The 26,791-nt window shown below is 46.3% G+C and overlaps 1 protein-coding gene across 3 annotated transcripts in view; it reads right to left on the bottom strand.

Moving 5' to 3' along the window:
* Nucleotides 1-4,546: 4,546 nt before the first annotated feature.
* LOC111850541 (transcription factor COE1-A-like) overlaps nucleotides 4,547-26,791 on the bottom strand; it is a 113,233-nt gene continuing 90,988 nt past the window's right edge. For 2 of the 3 annotated variants that reach the window (XM_023824535.2, XM_072706400.1), the window contains exons 11-17: nucleotides 25,988-26,076; nucleotides 17,365-17,430; nucleotides 16,833-17,010; nucleotides 14,329-14,508; nucleotides 12,333-12,527; nucleotides 12,119-12,187; nucleotides 4,547-9,105 (exon numbers count right to left, since the gene is read on the bottom strand). In XM_023824535.2, the coding sequence (XP_023680303.1) occupies nucleotides 12,120-12,187; nucleotides 12,333-12,527; nucleotides 14,329-14,508; nucleotides 16,833-17,010; nucleotides 17,365-17,430; nucleotides 25,988-26,076 (776 nt within the window). In that variant the 3' untranslated portion in view covers nucleotides 4,547-9,105; nucleotide 12,119. The remainder of the gene's footprint in view (nucleotides 9,106-12,118; nucleotides 12,188-12,332; nucleotides 12,528-14,328; nucleotides 14,509-16,832; nucleotides 17,011-17,364; nucleotides 17,431-25,987; nucleotides 26,077-26,791) is intronic. The other variant, XM_023824551.2, reaches the window with a different exon arrangement.

Raw genomic sequence — 26,791 nt, 5'->3', positions numbered from 1 at the left:
ACAGAATATGGCAGTATGTAGAGTGTAAACAGTACACACAGTATATGGCAGTATGTACAGTGTAAACAGTACACACAGAATATGGCAGTATGTAGAGTGTAAACAGTACACACAGTATATGGCAGTATGTAGAGTGTAAACAGTACACACAGTACATGGCAGTATGGCAGTATGTGCAGTGTAAACAGTGCACACAGTATATGGCAGTATGTACAGTGTAAACAGTACACACAGAATATGGCAGTATGTAGAGTGTAAACAGTGCACACAGTACATGGCAGTATGGCAGTATGTGCAGTGTAAACAGTGCACACAGTATATGGCAGTATGTACAGTGTAAACAGTATACATAGTATATGGCAGTATGTACAGTGTAAACAGTACACACAGTACATGGCAGTATGGCAGTATGTGCAGTGTAAACAGTGCACACAGTATATGGCAGTATGTACAGTGTAAACAGTACACACAGTACATGGCAGTATGGCAGTATGTGCAGTGTAAACAGTGCACACAGTATATGGCAGTATGTACAGTGTAAACAGTACACACAGTACATGGCAGTATGGCAGTATGGCAGTATGTGCAGTGTAAACAGTGCACACAGTATATGGCAGTATGTACAGTGTAAACAGTGCACACAGTATATGGCAGTATGTACAGTGTAAACAGTGCACACAGTACATGGCAGTATGGCAGTATGTACAGTGTAAACAGTACACACAGAATATGGCAGTATGTAGAGTGTAAACAGTACACACAGTATATGGCAGTATGTACAGTGTAAACAGTACACACAGAATATGGCAGTATGTAGCGTGTAAACAGTACACACAGTATATGGCAGTATGTACAGTGTAAACAGTACACACAGAATATGGCAGTATGTAGAGTGTAAACAGTACACACAGTATATGGCAGTATGTACAGTGTAAACAGTACACACAGAATATGGCAGTATGTAGAGTGTAAACAGTACACACAGTATATGGCAGTATGTAGAGTGTAAACAGTACACACAGTACATGGCAGTATGGCAGTATGTGCAGTGTAAACAGTGCACACAGTATATGGCAGTATGTACAGTGTAAACAGTACACACAGAATATGGCAGTATGTAGAGTGTAAACAGTGCACACAGTACATGGCAGTATGGCAGTATGTGCAGTGTAAACAGTGCACACAGTATATGGCAGTATGTACAGTGTAAACAGTATACATAGTATATGGCAGTATGTACAGTGTAAACAGTACACACAGAATATGGCAGTATGTACAGTGTAAACAGTACACACAGTACATGGCAGTATGTACAGTGTAAACAGTATACATAGTATATGACAGTATGTACAGTGTAAACAGTGCACACAGTATATGGCAGTATGGCAGTATGTACAGTGTAAACAGTGCACACAGTATATGGCAGTATGTACAGTGTAAACAGTGCACACAGTACATGGCAGTATGGCAGTATGTACAGTGTAAACAGTGCACACAGTACATGGCAGTATGGCAGTATGTGCAGTGTAAACAGTGCACACAGTACATGGCAGTATGTGCAGTGTAAACAGTGCACACAGTATATGGCAGTATGTGCAGTGTAAACAGTGCACACAGTACATGGCAGTATGTGCAGTGTAAACAGTGCACACAGTATATGGCAGTATGGCAGTATGTGCAGTGTAAACAGTGCACACAGTGCATGGCAGTATGGCAGTATGTACAGTGTAAACAGTGCACACAGTACATGGCAGTATGTACAGTGTAAACAGTGCACACAGTACATGGCAGTATGGCAGTATGTACAGTGTAAACAGTGCACACAGTATATGGCAGTATGTGCAGTGTAAACAGTGCACACAGTATATGGCAGTATGTGCAGTGTAAACAGTGCACACAGTATATGGCAGTATGTACAGTGTAAACAGTGCACACAGTACATGGCAGTATGGCAGTATGTACAGTGTAAACAGTGCACACAGTACATGGCAGTATGGCAGTATGTGCAGTGTATTAGAGATGGTGCAAATAGCTCAGATGTGCAAAGCAGTGCTGCAAAACCAAAACCAGCACATAACCAAAGCAGAGAGGGGGAGTCAGGCGATCGATGCACTAGCTCTTTGGCTGGGATACTATTTCAAGATCTTCAACGTCCTTTGCCGTGGCGGGGGGGGGGTGGTCACCAAATCTGCCATTAAAGCATGTTGGTTATTTTTTTATTAACACCTAACTGCTGCCATATCTATTAATCCTCGGTAACCACCCCATACGCACGGACTCACTTCCGTTCCCACGAGCCCAGGCCAGACGACTGCTGAATCCTTTCATCGCCCCTGTCATCTGGCCGTCACCTGGACAGTGGGGCTTCCCTGGGACCTGTCAGGGGCAGAGTGAGGAGTGATCGTGGTTGGGGGTGGGGGAGGGGGAGGGTTTACAGGCAACTGGAGCATCTTTAACTCTGAAAGCACTAGGGTGGGGTTAAGTATACTAGGGGTGTGATCAGGACTCTGCCTCTGTCAGCAGTCCATTAGCTAATGGATATCTTAAGCCTTATCGTCCCCCTGGTGATGCTTCTGGTGCCCCTACTCACACACCTGCCATGACTTGGGGGGGGGGGGGGGGGGGGCATGCTGGAAGGACCCTGGAGAGGATTCCGGTTTGGGTTCCGTTTGCCAGACACTCGCTGGTGGACAATACTGGGTACCAGGGCGTGCGGGGAAGACAGGTCACGACGCAGAGTCTATATTAAAGGTTGCTTCCAGGGGTGTTGGGGGGGCATGGATACCCAGGCAGATTCAGGGGGCCCAGCACTTCATAGGGGCCCCAAAAATCTAATGTCGAGGGCCCAGTTGACAAAATTTACCGAAAGGGGGCCTAAGGAGACATGTTGTCAGGGGGGACAGAATTTCATAGGGGCCCCAGAAATCTAATGTCGAGGGCCCGGTCGACAAAATCTACCAAAAAGGGGCCTAAGGTGACATATTGCCAGGGGACCCAGAATTTCATAGGGGCCCCAGAAATCTAATATCGAGGGCCCGGTCGACAAAATCTACCGAAAAGGGGCCTAAGGTGACATATTGCCAGGGGGGGCAGAATTTTATAGGGGCCCCAAAAATCTAATGTCGAGGGCCCGGTTGACAAAATCTACTGAAAGGAGGCCTAAGGTGACATGTTGCCAGGGGGGGGGGGGGGGGGCAGAATTTCTAACTTCACCCATGACTTCGACACAGATCTGAAGGCCGTCTGTCCCTCTTGAGTCTGTGGGAAACAACCCCCCATGGCTGTATGTACTGTCTAAGCACTACAGTCGTATCTCGTTACATTTTCAGCATTAATAAGACCTTATATCTGTTTTTTTGCTCGGTGTCAGTTGCAGACTATGTGAGGCTCAGCCAACCAACTCATAGGTCCTGGTAATATAAGCATATAGAAGCAAAGTGTCTGTGATTTTAACAGCGCAAAGACCACATATGTGTTTTTGCTCAGTATTTCTCAGCCCAGAGCATCTGCAGAAACTCTGACGCTCATTTTATTAACCAATCAAATCACTCCCTTCTGGTAGCAACGCAGTAAAAACGCAGTTTTTTACTTGCTTCTTTTTGGTATGTGATTTAACATTTAAACCAATTTCTTGAAAAAAATTTCATTGTGGCGAACACATAATGGCGAACAAACGTACAAGCAATGTGACAATATGTGGCAGGGAGGCCTCACTAATAATTTAGGATAGAAATAATTTTATTCACCCAACATCCTCCTTTGCGTGAAAGCCATGTTTTGTGCAATGATCATACAGCTATCATTGCATCTAGTGTTACAAGTGATTAGTCACGTGAGCTTAAGTACCTTCACATATTGCAGAAAAAGTTGCAATTAGTAGGGTAAGCAAATCATTTGGCCCCTGACGCCTCCTGTGATGTGTAATATTTCTGAAAGCAGAAACTTTTGATAGGGAGAGGAAAAGTGTACCAAATTTAGGAAAACATTTCTCCTTCTCCCTCGAAATGAATATCCAAGTATAGCTCACCAGCAACACATGATGACATCCCCACGCCACCGGGTAAAATGGTACATTCCAAGGGCAATGAAACAGTCCCACATTGTGAGTCACGCAAGCGAAAGCAGAGCGCGGTCTCATCTTTCCTGCGCACTGACAAGGCAACGCTTAGAAACTAGGTGGAACCTGAGTTGTCTTCCCCTGCGGTCAGTACCAGCATTGTGAGTGTTTATCCCTCAGACCCTCTGTGATTTCCTGTGCCATAATTGTGGTTATCTCTGTTTAAAGATTCTAAAAATTGATGCAAACACTGTCAGGAAGTGGCTGAGCTCAGTCCGCTAACGGAAAGGATAATCTGCTGAATGGATGGTGCTGAAACTGAAGCGGAGGACGGAAAAAAAATGGAGAAGATCCTCCGGCCTCCGACTACAGAATCTGGGCCATTACTGCCGCGAGTATGAAGAGGAAATCGTGCTCGGAAAGGCACCTACAGTTTTACGTAATAGCTATATTAGAAATAAAGGAAAGGTCAGAGGAACATTAAAACAATCACAGACAAGAAATAGCTTTAATTAAATAATGTGAAAGTTGAAAACATCTTTACAGGTCAAATTTAATTACAAATCATATATATACTGTATGTACAATAGTTATTTACTTATTCTGCTGCTTGCCAAATGATATGACTAATCAGTGTTTATCAAACCAAGAAAAAGATTTAACAGAAAAAAGAGAACCAGATTTTTTTCAGAACAAAATTTAAATCTTTTCAGGGCATAACTATAGTAAAACCGAGTCCGTCTATGACACGGAACAGTAATATGAATCTTTTTAGTAAAGAAAGATACAAATGAAAAGATTAGAGTCCAGCCCCCCCCCCCCCCCCCATGACCCCTTCTTAACTGAAGCTCAATAAAACCGTAAACCTTAAAAACAGGTAGCCGAATTACGTCACAGACAATGGATGAAGTGACTCAATTTCCCAAGGAAGGCGATTCGTTTGGTAGGAAGGACAGGACAAACAAAACGACCAATAAGCTATCGGAGCAAAACCACCCGTCTTAATTCACCAATATGATAGCATCGGTATGATGATATTAACTGAACTGTATGCATGCAAATTGCCGCGTTATTCCATAGCATTTTGCCCAGAACACATTCAGATCATGACTGTTTACTTTTTATTAATAATTACTATTTGTTTTTACAAAGTGCCTGCAATAAAGCTCAAATAGTTTTGAACGCACACTGCTTTTATACAAAAAAAACCAAACAAAAATATAATTTTGCAGATTATGGCTGTTAATCTTCTCCCTATTCCATCCCCCAAACTAAAAGTGATAACAGACATGTGGGCAAAACAAAGAACTCAACAGCATAATACATCTTTCCCCTGTTCCAGAGCACCCAGCTGCAATGTGCATTAAATATTAATCGCCCCAGTGCAGTAATCTCCACGCGGTGTCCTGTTCCAGGCCCTCATCCCCACCTGACACCCAAGGCCAAAACATAAAAGCGGAGAAACCTCCAGCGGTGATTACTGGGAAGACATCACTCAGCCCGGGGTACGACGAGAGAGGTGAATGTCCCTCACATACCTTAGCATCGTTTCTCATCGCGTTTCTCTGCGAATGCGCCGTGATTAAGTCGCGTGGGCACGGGGAACGCACAAGGTTACAACTCCTGAACAGCTGCTTAAGATTTTACTGAGACGTTACGGGAAAAACCAAGTAGGCTATAAATAATTAAATAGACAAAGAGAGAAAGAAAAAGGAATACGAAATAAAAAAAAACAAAAGTTATTGGGGGGAAGGGGGGGGGGGGGGGGGTGAATTAACTCACAAAGCAGAAGAACCAAAGCAAAATATAAATGAGGAACAGTAGCTGTAATCCTCAAAAAGTAAAACAGGAGATATATCTTTATATATTTATATATTTAAAAAATTAACATAACTAAATATTATGAGGGTACAATACTTTTGTCATACTGTACATTTTGAAACAAGTTTTAGAATTTAAAACAAACGAAAACAAACATTTCTTATCATACAATTAATACAAAAATAGACAAGTACTTTTTCCGGGATGGAAATAAAAAGCAAGTATGGCTTGTACAATAGAAAAAAAATACAAATTATACATTTAAAATAACATTTAAACAATATGAATAATGGTAGAAGATGAAAGCAAATCGTTCGGCACTTTTTTACATTGCAATCATACACAGTGAAATTAAAATTATGGAACAGAATGAATGCATAAATTCCAGAGATACACACACTAGGATTATGGGTAATTTACAGGGATCCCCTTCCTTTTTTGCCTTTCATTCGCAGCCTTAAGTTGGCGAATCGCATGACATAGCATCAGTGACAGTATATAACGTAAGCTGCCCTAGGACATTTTAATGCATAAATACAATTTCAAACAATGACATTGGCAAAACATATCACGTCAGGTAACATTCATTATTATGTACAACAGATACAATAACAGAAACGTTAAAAGTGATGTGGCGTTTTTGCTGGGTCTCTGAACATCCGAATAGCGCGGGGGGAGGAGGAGGAGGGGGGCTATTTCAGCAGCGCCTGCTGGAAAAAAAAAAAACGATACCCCCGCGGCCAAAATTTGTTGCCCCCATTAGCATTACAAGAACAGATGCCTGGCGTCCAAACAAAGGCCAACTGTAGGTATATCACAGTCTCGTTCGTGAAAAAAACTACACCAAACACAAAACAAACCGACAGAAGTATTATTGGCAAAAAATCATTTATACGTCGACAGGGAAATGAGAACAATATCGACTACACGTATAATTTACTGATTTTCTGGTGCTACTAGCAGCAAAAAGGTTAACAATGAAGGCTTCTGTATTTTCCTTTCTTTCTGTGCTAAAACCTATTACATTTTGTTCTCTTATTTCAGAATTAATTCGAGAGGTTTCATTTCCACTTCCCACGGCGTCGATACGCACAGGGAGATCGGTTAGACATGGGAACTGAGGGGACCCTGGGGACGGGGCTCTAGGTAATTGGGACCGCCTTGTGTTCATTAGAAATCTAGGCTAACAACTTGCAGCACTGGACAAGACTCCGGCACGGCTCACGAAATGTGAACAAACACGCTTGGATTGCAGCTTCCTTGCCCAATATCAGTCTTGGCAGATTTTTTCCCCTCTCTCTTTTTTAACGTGTCCTGTCAGCACGGTTTCTCCTCAGCTAAAGACTTCACAAGGTCAGTATGTGGGGAGCCGGGTAATTATACTCACCCTGGGAATGTGCTGGAGAAAAAAAAACATATAATGAAAAAGTACAAAAAGCAGATCGTGCCCCAGCCACAGAGAGCCAGGTCCCAGGTAGTGATTGTGCTGGAATAGACTGAACGCCGAAATACGTCCCTGTGCTTGAAACCCAAGGTCCGGGGGCTCGGTTCGCGCGTGACGGACTCCTTATCAGAGCACCGGGCTCTCACCGGATCGGGCTGATACCGACCAGGATCCGGAGATACGCCCGGGATCCAAGGATAGCTTCAGAGTACTCTTAATGCCTTCAGAGAACATTGTTTAAAAATAGACACACGCACAGCCTCCAAATATTAATTAATAAATTCCTCCAGGAATCAATTAATTAATTAGTATAGAATTGAAGAATAGGCATATCTAAATATGTATATTAGATTACTGGTACTTAAAGCGAAATGCAACCGAGATATATTGTTCCAGACATTTACATTATCTGTATTGATTATTAAAATAATTTTTGTGCCATTTTCGGATGTACAAATCTTAGTCTTGGGTCTTATGTACAGTTCCCCAAAGTAGCAATTCACCCTCTAGTAAAAGGTAAAAATGGAACAAATCCTGGAAAAATGCCATTGTCCTTTAATCTACAAAAGTGTGCACACCAAAAAAATGTTATTTGCAGGCGCACGAAGGGCTGGGGGGACCGTGACATTTGCGCAATCGATATAAAGCGAAATCGATACAGACTCACGCGGATCACGGGCCAAGACATCCACCTCCGTAAAAAACGTACACTGTCCGTTCTCTTATTAAAAATATCATTAATAAAAATCCCAGCAGGCGCAGGTACTCAAAACTGTAGCATCGCAAACATTTCCAAGTGTCCGGTACCGTGATCTTTCGCAAAACTGCAAATGCGTAAATTTACGTGACGCTACAGTATAAAAATAAAGTGAAGCTGAAAATTACTAGTACTAAATTATTAATAACATCCATCCGTTCATCTTCCAACTGCTTATCAAGTTCAGGATCACGGGCTATTAGACAAGTTTTTATTTCTATAGTAGGTAATATCATTGTTATAGAGAGAAGGCAAAACTTTGTGTTGATTCAACGTGGTTTAGGTACGTGTAAGCTTAGTAAATATTCCGGTGCGCTTACATATAAGTATGTTTTTATTGTTTCCCCCACCCCCTCCCCCCCAAAATGTCTTGTATGTCTCCACTGGTGTAACGTCAAATCTCATTTAGGGTCTTCGGGAAACTGCACTCTGCTTCATAGCTTAAATAAGCCCACGAAGACTAGGCGCTGCCTTTATGAGCAGGAGCTGCGCTCCGGACACGCTCCGCTGCACACCCAGTAGTTCAACCACCGGCCAGCTGCCCTTAACGGCCCCCCCACCTGACGTTACATCTTCTTTTTCACAAGCCTCTTAAACTGAAATCCTAAGTTAGTCTCTGCAGGCGGGTTCCCTTGTGTATAGTACAATTTTGGTAAAATTCCGAACATATAAACAAAAAGAGAACTAAATGACAGAAAGCAGTTTGCGGATAAACAGTTCTTTTTTTTTTTGTGGCAGGCTGGGGTCGTCAGAATAATTTGTGGCATCACCTTCCATTCTCAAAAAACAAACAAACCAACAAACAAAGAGTCTGCATTTACAAATTTAAAAAGCAGTTGTAACTGTCCTTATTTTTCTTTTTGTTCAAATGTAAATCCTCTTAAAAAGGCCTGAGTTAAAGGTTAATTTCTTCAAGGGTTGCATTTAGTCTCATTTCAGAGTTTCATAACTCCTGCCCAAGTTGTCACGTGTTTCTTGCTCTCTTGCAAATCTTCTACATCTGAGGGATGATCATTCCTGGAAGTGCTGTTCAAGGACAAACAAAAAAGACAGTGTATTAATCATTGCTTGATCGACTGAATCCATGTTCCTGTCCTAATAACTGCAACCCTCTGAGTAGTGATTTTCACTGTCAGAAAGAGTTTACAGACTGAAATGAACAAATCAGAGAACATTCTCTTGACTTTTGGGGCCGACATCAAAATAGACAGAAATTTATATCCGTTTTCTGTTTCTTTGCTCTGCATGGGTTCTTCTAAGATATCAATCTGTTTTCTTGACCAAAAAAAGTCTCGGCGATACTCGGGATACATTACACCCAGTTAACTATTTCCGCCTGATATTTGGGTAGCCATCCTGTCCGCTCACGCGAATTCACTAAGCTCTCTGAAGCGGGCTGGTACGCATTACGCCAGGTTCCACCTCAGAATCCATGGTTTTCTCCTCAGGCAAAAACAGACCAAATATACCAGCTGACTTCTTTAAAGTAGACAAATCACTATGTAGGATCCAAAAAAAAATAAAAAATCACGAGAGGCACAAACTGCACAGAAGCTTCATTTTAATGACTTCTCCTGCCTTGGACCCAGTTCTCACTTGGCTCTGATATGATGGGGGAAAAAAACAGTTTCCAGGGAGGGTTGCCCTTTATCACAGTAATTGACTATAAGGGTCAAATTAATGAGCTTGTTTTGTTGTTCTTACTGAGTCAAACGTTATTCTCAGAGCATGCAAGCTCAGTAACTCGTTCAGTATGCTGCTCCGCTGTTACTCTTGCACACTGTCTCGCTAGTGTTGAAACTCTTTGCACGTTAGTGACACTTAAAGCTTTTCTCCCGCTGCCTGCATCCTTCCCCTGTCATGTAACTGGGAAAGTTCTGTGGTATGAATGTCAAATGGGGGGAAAATGCCCTTGAGCTTTAGCCACTGTGTTTGTGAACATTTGTAAACGTTTCCAGTAGCCCCGAGAACATGGAGCGTTTGTTTGCTCAAATCTCTCTGCCACCATGCTTCTGAGCCTGCAGAGAACTGATTCCTGGCATAGCTGTCCCACGCCAAGCATGTCCTGTGTTTACCCGCCCGTCCCACGCCAAGCGTGTCCTGTGTTTACCCGCCCGTCCCACGCCAAGCGTGTCCTGCGTTTACCCGCCCGGGCCACGCCAAGCGTGTCCTGCGTTTACCCGCCCGTCACACGCCAAGCGTGTCCTGCGTTTACCCGCCTGTCACACGCCAAGCGTGTCCTGCGTTTACCCGCCTGTCCCACGCCAAGCGTGTCCTGCGTTTACCCGCCCGTCACACGCCAAGCGTGTCCTGCGTTTACCCGCCCGTCCCACGCCAAGCGTGTCCTGCGTTTACCCGCCCGTCCCACGCCAAGCGTGTCCTGCGTTTACCCGCCCGTCCCACGCCAAGCGTGTCCTGCGTTTACCCGCCCGTCCCACGCCAAGCGTGTCCTGCGTTTACCCGCCCGTCCCACGCCAAGCCTGTCCTGTGTTTACCCGCCTGTCCCATGCCAAGCGTGTCCTGCGTTTACCCGCCCGTCCCACGCCAAGCATGTCCTGTGTTTACCCGCCCGTCCCACGCCCAAACGTGTCCTGCGTTTACCTGGCTGTCCCACATCCAAACGTGTCCTGCGTTTACCCGGCCGTCCCACATCCAAACGTGTCCTGCGTTTACCCGGCCGTCCCACACCTAAACGTGTCCTGCGTTTACCTGGCTGTCCCACATCCAAACGTGTCCTGCGTTTACCCGGCCGTCCCACACCTAAACGTGTCCTGCGTTTACCCGGCCGTCCCACACCTAAACGTGTCCTGCGTTTACCTGGCTGTCCCACACTAAGCATGTCCAGCGTTTACTTAACCACCATAGTTCATGTTTGACTATCAAGCCAGAAGTCAAAAGTGATGCAAAACCAAAAAAGAAAAGTCCAGGGACAACAACCAGAAACAAAACAGCTCTCAACAGGCAGCCCCCCCCCCCCCAAAACCCATAATACAGAATACTGCCGGTCATTGCAGGAATTTGTCAATAAGCCTATTGATTTCTTATTGATTTGCCACCTCAACCAATAATCTAGTCCCGTCCATTTAAAAAGGGTCTGGGTGATAAGATAAAGAACAACATCAACCCAGCAGCCAAAAGATCTCCTCTGCTAGGTGCTACACAGGCTTTCCATTGTGGCCTACTGACACGATTCAACAAAATGCAAAAAGTTCATTAATCAAAACACACAGTCCCATATCATTATTTGGAAACAAAAAATATGCTGGAAAAAATTACACTCAAAGATAATGAAGAGTGACAATAAACAGAGAGATGAGAAGGAACAGAATCACTACTGAGAGCTGGGAACAGCTAACTAACACTCTATAGGCCGTTGGATTTACCCCTTGGAGGCAGGAAACTGGAGGAAAAACTGACTGAAAAGAGGAAAATGACCAAAAGAGAGATAAGCTGTCAATATGCACATGTGTAGCCTTTCATTTTATAGCGTTAAAGTAAGATGTAGAATTTAAGAAACGGCACAATGTAACGATGAAAGCACTTGGGCTGTGTGATCGATTCATCGAATTTAAATTTCAATTGTGATTTTGGCTTCCAACGATTATCAAAACGAAATAAGATAAAATGGGTTATTGTGCCGCATTTTGTTTTGCGCTGATGCTCCCGTTTTGTCATGTGTTGTAAACCCAGGTCACTCCAATCCAGACCATTTTATTTCTTTCTCAGTTTAATTATATTTAGAGTTCAAGGAAATCCATTAATAAAAAGTCAATGAAAGTCAATGAAAGCACGATATTTTCAAAGTCAATGAGTAATCGAGATAAATAATCGCAATCTCAATATCTAGCGCAAATAATCGCTATTATGCTTTTTTATAATTTCCTTTTGCCATAATCGAGCAGCCCTAGAAGTGAAGGCCACAGCTCTAGATACGAGTTCACAAGGATGGATGGATGAAGGACAAAGGGAGGGATGGATGGATGGACGGATGGATGGACGTGCGCACAGATGCTGGGATGCGGAGGTGTGTGTAACATACTTCAGGAAAAGGCCAGGCTCTGTAGCGGGTTGGTAGTGGAGTACTTGCTAGAGTCCACAAAAGCCTGATCTGGGGTGGAGGGTCGCGGGAGGAGGAAGGAGAGAGAGAAGGAGGTGTTAATCGCAGGCCGGCCGGAGAGCAGAGGGCGTCGCCGCGGGGCGGGGAAGGGAAAGCGGTGGCTGTCCGTGCGGCGAGCGGCACACCAGTCACTCACCTGGCAGTCCGTTGCCGTTGGCGCTGGTGCAGGTGGGGGGCGGCGAGGCCTGGGGCCGCACCACGGGTGCGAATGCGCTCTTCTGCTTGACGGCAGACACCATGTTGGCGGGCGAGAAGGAGAAGATTCCCGAGGAGCTGCTGCAGTTGGAGGGCAGGCTGGTGGAAGAGGCCATGGTGGGGCTCGAGGGCACGACTGCGGGGGCACAGGGCGAGAGGGGCACGGCGCCGTTACTGCCGGCTGACACACGGGCGCCCCCTACAGGCTCACCAGAGAAGTGCAGGGCGCCACTGGGCACCACTGGCAGGCCAGCACACTGATAAAGGATGATCTAATTAAATTCAGTTTTGAAAATCTGAATGTTATTGTAGATTTTCACATCCCTTGGACAGTTCTTGGGTAAGCATTGACATTTACAGCAGGACGCTCTTATCTTGTTCCCCTGCAGCAATTTGGGGTTAAAGGTCTTGCTTAGGGACCCAATGATGGTAGCGCCAGAGGTAGGACTCAAACCCATGATCTCCTGGTCCAGAGGAAAGCGTCCTAACTGCTAGACCACCAACACCACCACCATTGACAGGTGACTGGCTGTACTTTCTTTGGTTGGTTATATCGTTTTTTTTTACGATATAGACATCGTGGCTAAAATTGCCCCCTGTGGCCCTATTAAATCTGGCCCCCTAATCATCCCCAGTATCTAACTGGTGAATTCTCTCCTGCCCCTTCACCACCGTAGCTACTATGTGGTGAGCGTACTGGTGCAGAATGGCTGCCGTCGCATCAACCAGGTGGGGGCTGCACAGTGGTGGGGGCTGAAGTGGCTCCCTACTAGTTCTGTAAAGCACTATGGGTGTCTTGAAAGGCGCTATATAAATGTTACATTTATACACACAGTTCTGTCCCCAAAGGAAAGGGAAAGCTGAATTCCCTAATTATTAATATGCTAAGAGCATTTTCTCCTTGACTGATTTTATCTATTGCTGTCGTCACCTTCTAGCTGCCATGCAATTTCTTGCTCTTTTTATTGTCCTTATCGTTTTACATTTATACATTCCGGGGCCGTCCAAGTTAAACCTCGTAATAATGCCATAATCCATTATGGTGCAGGAACTAATCAATTAATGAAAACTAGAACTAAGAGCCGTGTCCCCTATTGATTGGAGATGCGTGCCCAGACTCGACAGGCTCCTTAGAGCACTTGTTAACACCGTGAAATCAAAGTGCAGAAATTGAATTGCTACTCCGCCAATTACTCTATTGATTTAATTAGCAGCCTTCAATTTAAAGGCAAGAATACAAGGTTAGTGTGATGCGAGTTGTCATGCGTTATAGACAAGTGTTTGTAGTAATATTTATCCTGTTTCGGTCCAGGGGCACAAAATACTTTGAAGCTCTTAAAGTGACAGGACTTGGCAAGTAATGCACGTTACGTTTTTCTGTCCAAACGAGGGTCGATGCGGAAGTGTGGTGTAAATCGTTTGTCTGTAACTGCTGTGGTTTGTTTTCAGATTTCCTGCCAGTGACCATTCAGCCTGGCGACATTCTCACCCCTAGTCTTCCCGTAATAATTACACAAACCCAAACCCATGGTTCTTGGAGAAATCTCTCGCCGCTCTCTCTCTTTCTCTAAGCCCTTCCCCGTCACTCTAATATTAGTAGAAGTGTAGTGATTACAAGGAACTGCAGACACGTTTCTGTGCTTCAGGAATGTTCCAGAACACCTGAAAAACTTGTGGAATAAGGATTATTCCAATATGGCTATTCCGACGATCTGCATCGGGTTTTGCGAGAAAATTAAAAAAGCACATGAGGAAATATGCATATCTGTTCAGTAAAAATAATGCCAATCTAGGCCCTGGTGGGCATGCATCAAAGTCTATTATAATGCATTTTGATGGGGGGGGGGGTCCTATGATGGTCTGGTTATGGAATAAAAGCAAAGTCAGCGATCGGGGAGGCAGGGTAACTGGGTACGGTACACAAACCCGAAACTCACTGGCGTAAGGAGAGTTGGCCGCTGAGCCGTTGAGGAAGTTGGGCGAGCCGCCCAGGTTGGACATGCCGGCACCGCCGTAGCCGTTCATACTGGTGGTGACGGAGCTGTAGGTGCTCTGCTGGGGCGTGGAGCTGGGCACGTAGCCGTGCGGCGAGACGCTGCTCGTGTTCCGGCTGAAACCTGCAGCCGGGGGCGGAACAGGAGCGGGTCAGCAGAGGTTAATGCCGAACGATATAGCATGACGTTAAAGCACGTTAGCAGATAACCGGGGGGTTGAACAGGAGCAGGTGAGCAGAAGGTAATGCTAAACAATATAGCGCGACGCTAAAGCCGATTAGCAGGTAACAGGGGCAGAACTGGAGCAGGCGAGCAGAAGGTAATGCTAAACAATATAGCACAACGCTAAAGCCGATTAGCAGGTAACAGGGGCAGGAGCAGAAGCCGGGAAACCACACGCGCTAATGCTAAAATGCTAACACCTATGCTAATGCTAAATCGCGACGCTAAAGTATGTAAATGGAAAAAAACGGGTCTTCTCGGATCTGACAGCCTTCCTGGGGAAACTGGAGCACTTTCCCAGCCTTGCAAAGTGCTGACATCTACTTTTACTGGTTCCTGCATTGCAGCAACAGCACTGCTTGCAGATTCCAGTCTCTTTCAGCGAGAAAAAAAAAAAAAACGGTACGCAAGGAAAGCTCAACCCTTGGCTGTGAATGTGGATTTGAGGACCCAGGCCCGTGTCATCAATATTTCACCATTCTCATTCCACCGGATGCTTTGACCGCCACGCCACCTCCTGGATTGTGCCGGAGCACAAAGAACTTCACTTGGACAAATAGAAACGCTTCCTCTGCGATTCAAAGGGGAAAGGGGCCATTACTGTAGCGCGGAAGCAGGAATACCTGCTGGATTATTCATGAGGGGAACTTCACAAGTGTCTTCCAGGGAAGTAAACAATACTATCTCTCCTTTAAGCACGAGGAAGGTGTGCAGCGCATGTGCTCAAATAAAAACATCATAAGCGTCTTCATAAAATATATATATACATATTTATACGTATATATATATATATATATTTTTATGTATTTTAATTTATTCCGTTCTAGCATTGCGGCCCAGTACAGATTCTGCAGGGCCGCACGTGCAGCGTGAAGGGGATCTTGCGCAGAAGATGCAGACCTGGGTTTCTGGAGCGTTCCGCATGCGCAGACCAGTGCAGCACATGGCGGCAGAGCAGAGCCTCTTAATGGGCACGTTGCCGCTCTTAAAGCCCCTTAACAGCCTGCATTATTGCACTTCCTCCTAAGCTTGAAGGTCTATAGTGGAAAATGGCTCATATTTCATTCCCGTACTTGTGTACAGTGGTTCAGAAAGTACAAATCCAGACCAAGGTTTTGTTTCAGCCAACCAGTTGAGTACTTTGTGACTATGACTCTTCATACTCAACTGATTGGTTGAAACCAAATCTTGGTCTGCATTTTTACTTTTTGGACCTGAACTATCTACCTCTGCTCGGGTATCATAAGTATATCAAGCCTATTGGCAAATCTATTAATAAGCAGATAAAAAAAAGGACGTGTGATTGTTAGTCATCTGCGGTGTTAGAGGTCAGGTTGCAACAGAGGCCTAAAAAGCCTAAAATAAACAGAAGGAAGGATGACATAGTCAGGGCGACAAACTGCGGGGAACTGGGGAGCCGTGTCATCTTTATGGCTGTGTGCAGAGGAGTCGGCGAGCTACACGGTCGATGACATCACTTCCTGTTGCTGTGTTTCCTTAAAAGGGTGCCTCTGCTGGCAGCTGATGCAGGGTGTGAGCTCAGCATTATTTTGGGATGTGAAGGTGATCGGGTAGAAATGGAAATGAAACAGTAGACTGGAGCGGCTATATGGTGATTCACTCCTGCACGTGTAGGCGCCATCTTTAATCATGGTTTGATTACTGTGGTTAATATCAGTCGTACAGATAAGATCCTGAAAAGGCGAAGTGTTCTTTCATTCTCTAATTTCTGGTTATTTCTGGCTCTCATATCATCCAGTTATCTTTTTTGCACTCTTATTGATGCAATTATATGTACACTCAGAAAAAAAGGGTAAAAATTTGTACCTTTGCTTGTCATTGGGACTGTACCCTTGTAATTGTACCTCTTAAGGTACAGAAATTAACTCTGAGGAACATCACAAAGGTACAAAGAGCATTAATGTACCATCAATAGTACAGAAATGTTCCTCAGAGTCCATTTCTGTACCTTAAAATGTATAATTACCTACAGGCTAAGGGTACAATTGGCAGACCCTTGAGGGTACAGCCCCAGTGACAAAGGTACAGATTTTTACCCTTTTTTCTGAGTGTATAACTACGCCTGATAAGGGTGTTTACAAATAAATGAATATAAACAGCACGCACATGTAGAGTACTGCGAAATCCTCCTCAAATGCAGTGGATGATCACACAGTGGAGCAGTGGAGTGGTGGTGGTGGTGGGGGGGGAGGGCGGGGGCTTACCCTGGCTGGCGGCTTGCGAGGATTCCGACACGTTGACGGCGAGCTGACTGGGGAAGGAGTTGACCCCCATCATGCCGGCGTGCACCGAGGGGTTGTTGAGGCCTGGCAGCTGATTGTGGTTCCGCGGGACGTTGTAGAGCGCCTCGGCGATGTCAGCTGCCCGCTTCAGGATTATCTCCTGTGGCGACAGGCGCCATGGTTACTAACGATGAGCTCATTGATAATAAAAGTCAACTGGTATGGAGCAGCGACGGCCTGCAGCGGCTTATCAACACGTCGTCATTCATACAGTCTTCTGTGCACAGAAAAGCGTCAGTGAAAATTTTACTACTTTTTATTTTTCTTTCAATTGCTTATCCTGCCTCTCATTGGCCTGTGGGGGGAGGGGGGGGGGCAGATTACCGCGAGGAAACCTGCATTATATGGGGAGGACATGCGATCAGCACACGCACAAAGAACAGGCGGGACTCGAACCCTGTGCACAGATATGAAAAGCCACGCCTGAGCACGGGCACTGCAGTGCCCTTCTCACCTGATTGTTGTGCGGCATCCCATAGAGAGCTTCCACCAGGTCAGCGGCTCGCTTCAGGATCACCTCCTGCACACGGGGGCAGAGGGAGACGCACAAAAATCCACATTTATTCCCCACGAAGCACGCAATGCCCTTCACTGATAGACTGATAGAACCACATATACAGAACTACTGCATTTCAGAATTAAAGTTATATAGTTTTGTTTTATATAGAAAAAATTTTTTAAATATAGGAAGAACTGAAAAAATACAGGTACCAAGAAAGTCTTCCCAACATATGACGATAATTATAATATTCAGAACAAATGCCTCTATTTCCCGAGGACCTTGACTAAGATAAGCAGAAAATGGATGGATGGATGGATGAAAGGATGGTCCCTTCAACACAAGCCTCACTCTTTTAGGAAAGACAGACAGGCCTTATTACATTGTTCATCACGATTATTTCATCAACACATTTAAGCAGGAGCTTGGCTGTCTCTCCCCAGTCTTTCATTTCAATTTCCACAGCATAATACAACCAACAGCAAAACAAGGCGATTCACAAATAATTTAATTAAACGGTAAACAGAGGCCAGAGAGAATAGCAGTTCGCTGATAAAAATGAGACTTTCCCCAATACCTTGCAGTCTCGTGCAGTGAAAATACAAACCAATACTAATAATAACAATGAAAAATAAAACGAAACTGCTTCCGAGAAACAGCAACACACTTTATTTATATAAAAAATAACTCCCACAGAACTCCAGAATCATTACAGCCTTTGCTATGCTCTTTTTTTATTACAGATATACTTTTCAGGAGTTTTTTAGGTTGATGCAGACATGCTCAGGCGTATATATAGAGATAGTATTGTTTATATACGCTGCAGCATGATGTATCCCTCTTCAGATCAGCGCGACTGTCTAAAGAACCGTCCAGGGGTGCGTTTCCCAAATGCCCTGGTTAGTTACTTCCGTAGGTGGAACCGTTCAGTTGCATGGTCCCAGCTAGGCAAGTTATTAGAAAATATGCTTTTGGGAAACATACTGCAGAACAACTGGGGGGTGCCAGGCTGGATGGGGGGGGGGGGGAGGTCTGACAGTGTAATAGTGAATAATGCAGCAGGCTGCACCACGCCGAGCCACTTAGCGTGTTTATGCATGCGCGGGGCCGCGAGCTGCTGTGCGCGGGGCTACGCCGCCCCGCCCGGCTGCATGTGCATCCCTCCGAGGGTCACCTGACCCTCCGCTATGCAGAAATCAATAGTGATGTGAAGGGGAAAAAAAACCTTATGGGATCGGTAATATGAGCGGGCGCTTAATTGTACGTATTTCCAAAGTAAAAGTCTCTCTTTCCAAGTAGCAAAATAATGAAAAACATTATGGGATCGGTAATATGAACGGGCGCTTAATCGTACGTATTTCCAAAGTAAAGATCTCTCTTTCCAAATAACAAAATGATGAAAAACATTGTTCAGCATTAGATGTGTAATCTGATTTGGTGAATTCCTCTTTTCACAATCATTTTTCCCCCCATATTTATTCATCCAAACGCATATAGCGCCTGTGACGCGTGTCATTAAGAGTTAATGCGCCCCGACCACTGATTGAGGTCACGGCCTGACGGGCAGGCAGAAGATCGCTCCGGCCGTCCTGCTGCGACCCGCGCCATCCGCGAGCCGCTCTTGGCTGCGAACACGCGGCCCCTCGACCGCCAGCCAATGCACACGCAACCGCAACGTGGCTGGCAAAGCGAGACGGTCACAAGCATGCTGTCCAAGGTGCTAAATTCATGTAGCAATGTTGTTAACCTTCTGTTATCTGTACCATTTAGGTGGGGCGGGGGCTCAAGCTTTGGTAAATGTCAATTCAGGATACGGCTTTCTCTGTTCCCGGAATGGTTGGGTCTGTACACATCCATTTAGTAAGGCCGGCCTCATCAGGAGGATGCTGGAAGCACACGCCGGCGCCGTGTCCAGACCACGACGCTCCTCTCTGGACAGGACGCCACCCGCCGCATCCCCCCCCCCCCCAAATTCTCCCTACCCCGTTTATGTTTACTCGCACCTCTTCCGCGTCTCCTTGGCGACAGGGGGTCTGCTGAGAGGGCAAATGTGATCAGGAAAGTGAGTCTGAAAGTCCCCCCCCCCCCCAATAAACAAATAACGACATTAACATTGTCCAGTGCCCCCAACGTCTGTAACTGGAACCCATTTCCTCAGTGCAGGAACGGTTACCGTAAACCAGAGGGGCCAATCGGTAAACAGGAAAGAAACGTGATCCAGACCAGCTCATGCGCTGATCACCAGCGTCATTAATTAACTGGCACCAACTCCACACGTTTACCTCTTTCTAATCTCTGTCCTCACAATTTCCCTTATTTCCTGCTAACCAGATGCATCAGCCAGCAAATGTATGCTTTGTGCATTTTTTTTTTTCACATCATCAAGTGATCATTTCCCTCCTCAATGTCGTACTTCCCTTGTATCTGGTAGATTATTCTCTATATTCCAAATTTTCCACGCAGGCCTCCTTAGGACGACCTGCCGTGGCTCGTGTTTACATTCATTTATCTACCAGATGCTTCCGTCCAAAGAGACGTTTCAAAGTGCGGCAGACATTACATTGTAAGCATATGGCTGACAGGGAGACGACTGGGGCTCCTGGGCCGGGCTGCCAGTGAGTGACCAGTAGTGGGTTAGGGTGCTGTGCCTGTGATCAAAAGGTCACTGGGTCAAATCCCAGGCTCAGCAGAGTGATTTCACTATTGGGCCCTTGAGCAGGGCCCTTAACCCCTAATCCAGGAATCGTACATCACTTTTGGGGACAAGCATCTGCTAAGCGATTGAAATGCAAGTCAGAATTAACATAGTCTGAATCAGAAAAGCTGAATCATTCAACGCAAAACACTGCGAGGACTTGGTGGTATTAGACAAGTGATACCACGAGAATGTATAAACTTCACAAAAGCAGAGAGGATACTGTCACGCTTCTCTGGGTGGGCCCAGGACAAAGCAGTGCACAATTACACTTCCCCACCCCGTACACTTGTTCATCTGCAATTTCATCATCTCCTAATGCTCTGTCAGAGACATAATGTGGCCGAGGTGAGAGTCATTATCCTGACGGGAAAGGCAGAGATGGTGATGTCATCCTTCCCGCACTCACCCCCTGACCCTCCACTCCATTTACTGCAGACTTTGATTTCATTAGGAGCGGCAGTGCTTCCTCTGCCGGGGGCCTGGCCCGGTGCTGTTAAACACCGCCGTCGCCGCCCCCCCCCCCCCGCCCTGCCCCGCCCGCACGCCATTTAAACACCTTGTGCTACACCCCCTCGCCGTGACCTCTGCCCTGTCTTCCCGCTCAGTAACACGTCTTCAGTGCCCTGTATACATTTACATCACACCATGTAGAAGAATTCGCCGATCTGACAGCGAGGCCCATATCCAGCAGTAAGCAGGGCTGCTGCAGGGGCAAGGAAACCCTGTAGATTTTAGGGCCCCAACACTTTACGGGGGCCCTTGAACATGGAACGGGCTTCACTCCTAGTACTATAAATGTCAGAGTGCTGGACCACAATAAGAGAATCAATCATGTTTAACAAAACGAGGTCGCACTATGCTTCAATATAGACTTACAATAAAATCGTACTGCTCTTTTTTTTTAAACTTGATTGATTCTCTTGTTGTGGATTAATACGCCGTCTGTTCGGGGCCCGTCTCCTGCTCCTGCCACGTGCTGGTGGCCGTGTTCAGACGCGTCACGGTCCAGACGGAGACTGAGGAAGGACGCTGCCACTTCGAGGATCCGGGGCAAAAAAAAAAAAAACAACGTGCACCAAGTGAGCTAATTTTATCATCGAGTATTTACCCCTAGAAGAAATACCCATCTGTTTTTGAATATGCAAAATTATGAATTTTATTGGGCAGTGGGGGCCTAAGGTGACATTTTGTCAGGGAGTCTTGAATTTCTAGCTACGGGCCTGACTGTAATGCTCTCAGTGTGGTTTGAGGCTCCTGTTGGTTTGCACTGTGTGGCCCAAGGGAGGCTGAAAGAATGATGTCACACTTTTTTGAACCCTCCCTCCCGCTACACGGAGAAAGGTTCACAGAGCACAACGTCACCGGGGTGTGGGAGGGAGGGGTGCCCTGCCGGGATCGGCCACAGTGAGGCGCTCACAGCGGAGGGCAAGACCCGCGACAGATGGGCCCGCGGTCTGCAGGCCGTCGCTCCTCTGTGAATACACCTGTCTCACTCAGCTGTGTCGCTACGCCTGCCCCTCTAGAGATGAACAATATGGCCAGGCGGATCGCGCTAAAAATTAGCGGCTTGGTCGCCCACGAGCTCGACATGCCATTTGGCAGCCATGTTACGCGTATAGGGTCGCCTAGGTACGCAAAGGCGCTGGCTGCGGTTTCTGAACCTTGCTCAAGATGTACAGCAAACAGGATCCATGTTTTGGTAACAATAGAAGCTTGGATACCCAGGTACCGGCGGCAATCCGGTGGAAGCTTCCAGTCTGTTTTTAGCACACCTTGGCGAGTCCTTGAGAGGGGCAGCCTTGCCCGGCAGCCTTGTGTTCCGTTAACACGGATTCAGGTGACTCGATACCTCGCTCCATCCACCAGCAGGTAGGGTACGGCTGGGAGGCAGCTAAGCATGCCTGGCTAAATGTGACACTGAGTTATAGGGGGAAGCTGACACAACCCAGTCCCTCAAGGCCTGATTGGGCAATCAGACAAACTGTTTTTGAGTCTTGTATCTGATTGGTCGAAATATTGGTCCAAACAAACAGAACAGCCGCAAAACAATCTCCTCGATATTTCACCGGACGCTGTATTTCACGGACAGTAGCAGGCGTTCTGTCCACAACTCCCGGTATCACCCAGGAACGCGGCCGTATGCGCGGCATACTCAGAGATCGATCTCCGGGTCTTTAGCTCGCTTTCTGCCTTAATCGGCCTCTCAGAAAACGATTAATCACTTTAAAGTTTGCCGGAGGCTTGTCGAGGGGCAGACGTGAGGGACTCAAGGGGGGCACGCTTTCCAAACGAGCGCGTGTGCAGTGCACACGTGCGGCCTCCCAACTAGACAGAAACAACTGTGGGACTTTCACCTGCAACGTTTTTCCCCCAAAAAACACCCGCAGCCCAACAACATCCTTTAAGTTTCTCTGACCCCCTGAGACCTCTACCTATTGGTCGACCTTTTATCAGTTAGAACGAATTCGTTCAGAGGACCGCCGACGTGCGACAGAGCCTTTGGTTGTTTGGCTGGATTCCCATGCTTCTTATTTTATGAATGGACATCCTAGTTTTTTGCACCGAAATCCACGCTCAGCGCTCGGAGCCAAATCTCTCAGTTTGGTGCCTCGAGCTGCCTTTGTTCCCAGATATCGTAACTCACGGCGGGGCTCCGGCAGCCCAGACAGGGAATCAGGTGCAAAAAATATATAAATAAATAAAGAAAATGAAATTGGGGGGTGGGGGGGGGGTTAGGATTGGGAAACAAAAAGGGGCCACAGATTGTCCTTTGGAAAACCCGGCCAAAGAGCTCAGCCGCAGAGCCGTAGCGCGAATGTTCACTGAACAATGACGGTCGCGCTATCAAATAATCCCCTCACATGGATTAATATGCCGTCTGTTCGGGGCCCGTCTCTCACTCCTGCCACGTGCTGGTGGCCGCGTTCAGACACGTCACGGTCCAGACGGAGACAGAGGAAGGACACAGGCTTTTATGCTGCTTAGGGGATCCGGGGGGAAAAAAATGCACCAAATGAGCTAATTTTATCATCGAGTATCCGTTACCCCTAGCAGAAATACCCATCTGTTTTTTTTTTCCAGAGACTGAAAAAATACCAAGGAAGAAGAAATCAGGCCTGAAATCAGAAGCTAGCAAAGACAAAAAAAATCATAATAGACTGATTTGTTTCATCTGAAAAAGATATCAATAAAAAACTACAGCACTTCATACATAATTTAATTAAAGGCCAAGAGTACTATGCTGTTTAGAGGATGATATGAGTGAACAGCCAACAGTAACAAAGCAAAAAAACAAGGATTTCTGGGTAAAAAAAAAACAGGCCAAAGAAAAGACTTATAAACCTGCAGCAATTCTTTAAAAGTGAAAAGAGCTGATTTATTTTGTTTTACTGAATGCCTCTTTGTCTCCATCCATTCCCGCATCTCCCTCCTTCCTGTGACACCGTCACCGCGGTAACAAAGTCCAGCCGGCGGAGGCTCTGATTGAGCTGACCTGTGAGGAGGCAGCCTGGGACGGATGACATCACAATGATGGATCACCAGGCCACGCTCAGCGCCGGAATTCTACTGGGAGGAGGGGAGACGGGGGGGGCGGGGCAACGGGGCGGGGCCGAGGGGGCTGTTAACCAAGTCAACCCCCTCCCAATGGCCCCCACAAAAGGAGAGACCGATTTATCAACGCCCAAGCCAGTGACTAGAGAACAAAACATTCTGGCAATATCAATATTAATATTATCTAACTGCTTGTTAAATTTAGTACACACATAAATCTCAGATTTTATCATTAATTCGAATAAACTGAGGTTAAGAGACGACCAGTTCTTTTAAAAGAATATTCCCGTGTTTGTGGTTTCGACAAAAAAAAAAGCAAATAAAGAGGAAAACGTCGGGAAAAGGTCATTTTAACTTTTGAATCGAACCCTCAACTTAAGATGCTTGGCTTTAGGAAGGAGCGAGCTGGAAACTGTCGTGTCTTTGCTTTGTCTCTTTGTTGGATTCCCATCTCCACGAGGTCTGTCACACACACACACGACCGCACAAAGACGCCACAATTCAGGGTTTGGGACATCGTGACTATCTTCCACTTGCATGGGGCATCGGTCACCATCACCCATCGCTATGGCTTTCATCGGCGGCGGAGAGAAGACTCCTATCCATTTCCACACACCTGCCCTTTGCCGTAACCTGCTCCTTCCACGTGGTAAAATTTGGCAGTGCGGGGTTCACGGCGCGGGTGTCTGGGTCCAGCATCGACGGCGAGATTAGAGCAAGCGGCTCCTCCTGTGTACGGGCACGGAGGCTAAAGTGTACAAGCGAGGGGGGGGGCGGCGGTCCTGACAGAGCGGCGGAGGGCAGAGAAGGGGGGGGTGGAGGAAGAGACGGATCTGGTGTTCTCGGGCTGGAGGAGGTGCAGGGCATAGTCAGGGTGTGACCCTGACAGCAGGCTGAGCGGAGCCAGACACTCACGCTGAGATCCGATGGCGAGCGGGACCGCGGTCAGAACCGGGAGTATTTCGCACCATGTGGCTTATCCATTCCTGGAAAAATGTTCTCCCCGCCCATGTGACTTCTCCCTCTGACATCACTTCCTTTCCGTGGAATCATAGCTTAAGTTATTCCAAAGTTCTTCATCTAGAACTTAACAAAGATAGCGCCCCATGAGGATGCGTGTTGAACTGCGCGCGGAATGTAACCTAGCTAAGCCAGCTGAGCTCTACGGATTTTCAGCAGTGGGGGCAGGGCTGGGGTTAGGCAGTCAGTACCAGTCTTGTAAAGTCTGAAATGACTAAGTTATGACATGGCTCTTTTCCACCCAGCCAGCGGTCTGGGTCTCTTCTGTCGATTTTACTGTACATGTCAACAACACCTGTCAACAACTGACAAAATAAGTCACTCGTTTCTTCTGGAGGACCCAGGGGATTTTGCGGGTTTTTACTGACACCTCTGGCAATGTGGACATTTTCGGTAAAACTGGTACCACCCGCACCAACAATATCAGGCCTATCCGGCAGCTATCAATCGTTACGATAGATTTCCCAGTAATGGCTCGCTTGTGGTGGCACGGGGAAGCCCGCTGGACCGTGTTGGAACGACCCGCCCCCTCACCGAACTAGATAAACAGCAGGTGCGGCGTCTGGGTGTCCGTTGTCAGTCTCCATTGGCTTGACGTCTCCGTTGCTCATATCGCACACTTCCTGAAGGGTCGTGGCTCGCGACGTAGACAGAGGACTCCGAGATACAACTTTCCTACACAAAGACCCCGCTGATGCTCTCATTACTGATGACAGAATATGGCTCGTAGCCTAAGGTGAAAAATTGCCGCTGTCCGAAACGCGTGGACTATGCAGTACTCAAATGAAACAGGAGTACACGCTGTATTTGCTGCAACTGTACAATGTCAGCAGAATTCCTAGTGTTCGCTATCGGTTTGTGTTCTGTACCGCTTTGAACACTATATGAAATCCCCAAATCTGTGGAAGTTCGTTTAAGGTGGCTATAAAAGTATATATGTGTGTGTGTGTGTGTGTGTATATATATATATATATATAGCATTATTAGACATTTACAGAAGTATATAACGACCACACAAACACGTACCCAACACAAGCTCTGAATCTAGAGCCAAGACAGGGAGATTGGTGCATATATGTATTATATTTAGCTTATGAATAAAAATAAAAGTCAACAGCCAAAGAAAATAATGCTATTCTTCTTTTCATCTCTCTGAGTCCCTGTTTCTATGTAGTCTTGTCAGGATGGACCAAAGACTTATTCTGATTTAATGGCACTGTGCCGGAGCCCAGGGAGATAGGGGGGAGCGGCTCGGACTTGGGGTGACTTTGCTTTAAAACTTGCGGGAGCTCAAAGAAAAATACAGACCTTTGGCAAGCGCTCTGGGTCTCCGGGGTGTCGTGGGATGACCTTCTGCAGCCTCTGGAAGCCGTAGTCGATGGTGGGCTCGTTCAGTGCTGGGTGGCAGAGAAGCAACAGTGTACTTTAAAGCGAAACTGACGCTAGCATGGCGTGGAAGTGATATTAACATGATACCGAAACGACATTAGCATGATACCGAAGAAACGTTAGCGTGATGCCGAAGCAAAGTTAGGGTGATACCGAAACAACGTTAGGGTGACACCGAAACAACGTTAGTGCGATGCTGAAGCAAAGTTAGGGTGATACCGAAGCAACGTTAGCATAATTTGGCGGTGACATTAGCGTGACAGGCAAAGCAATATTAGCATGATGTAGAAGCAGTATTAGCATGACAGTGAACCAACGTTAGCACGATGGTGAAACAATGCTATAGCGTATCGCCATTAGCAAGGGCGCTAAGCGGGCTTCACGGTACACAAAGAAACAAAGACGTGAGGTGGGCAATAAAGTGAAGCTCTGCTTGCACAGGTACATTGGAATGCTTCTTTTCACATATGCCACCTTCACTCCTTTGAGACACACACAGACAAATGAGGCCTGGGGTCGAAGCACAGGCTCAGACCATTTAATAGAAGGTTCTAGAACAGAGGTAGGCATGCTATACAGAAAGGGCCGCTGTGTGTGCAGGTTTTCGCTACAGCTCCCAAATTAGATTACTAATTAGAGGACTGATTGACTGAAGAGTCCTCACACCTGGGTTTGAACAGGTGAGCTAAAGGTTATCCAAAAAACCTGCATACACACCGGCCC

Source organism: Paramormyrops kingsleyae, chromosome 24 (genome assembly GCF_048594095.1).
Source record: "Paramormyrops kingsleyae isolate MSU_618 chromosome 24, PKINGS_0.4, whole genome shotgun sequence".
NCBI classification, from domain to species: domain Eukaryota; kingdom Metazoa; phylum Chordata; class Actinopteri; order Osteoglossiformes; family Mormyridae; genus Paramormyrops; species Paramormyrops kingsleyae.
Note: the sequence above shows the minus strand (reverse complement) of the source record. Positions and strands in the feature narration are given on the sequence as shown.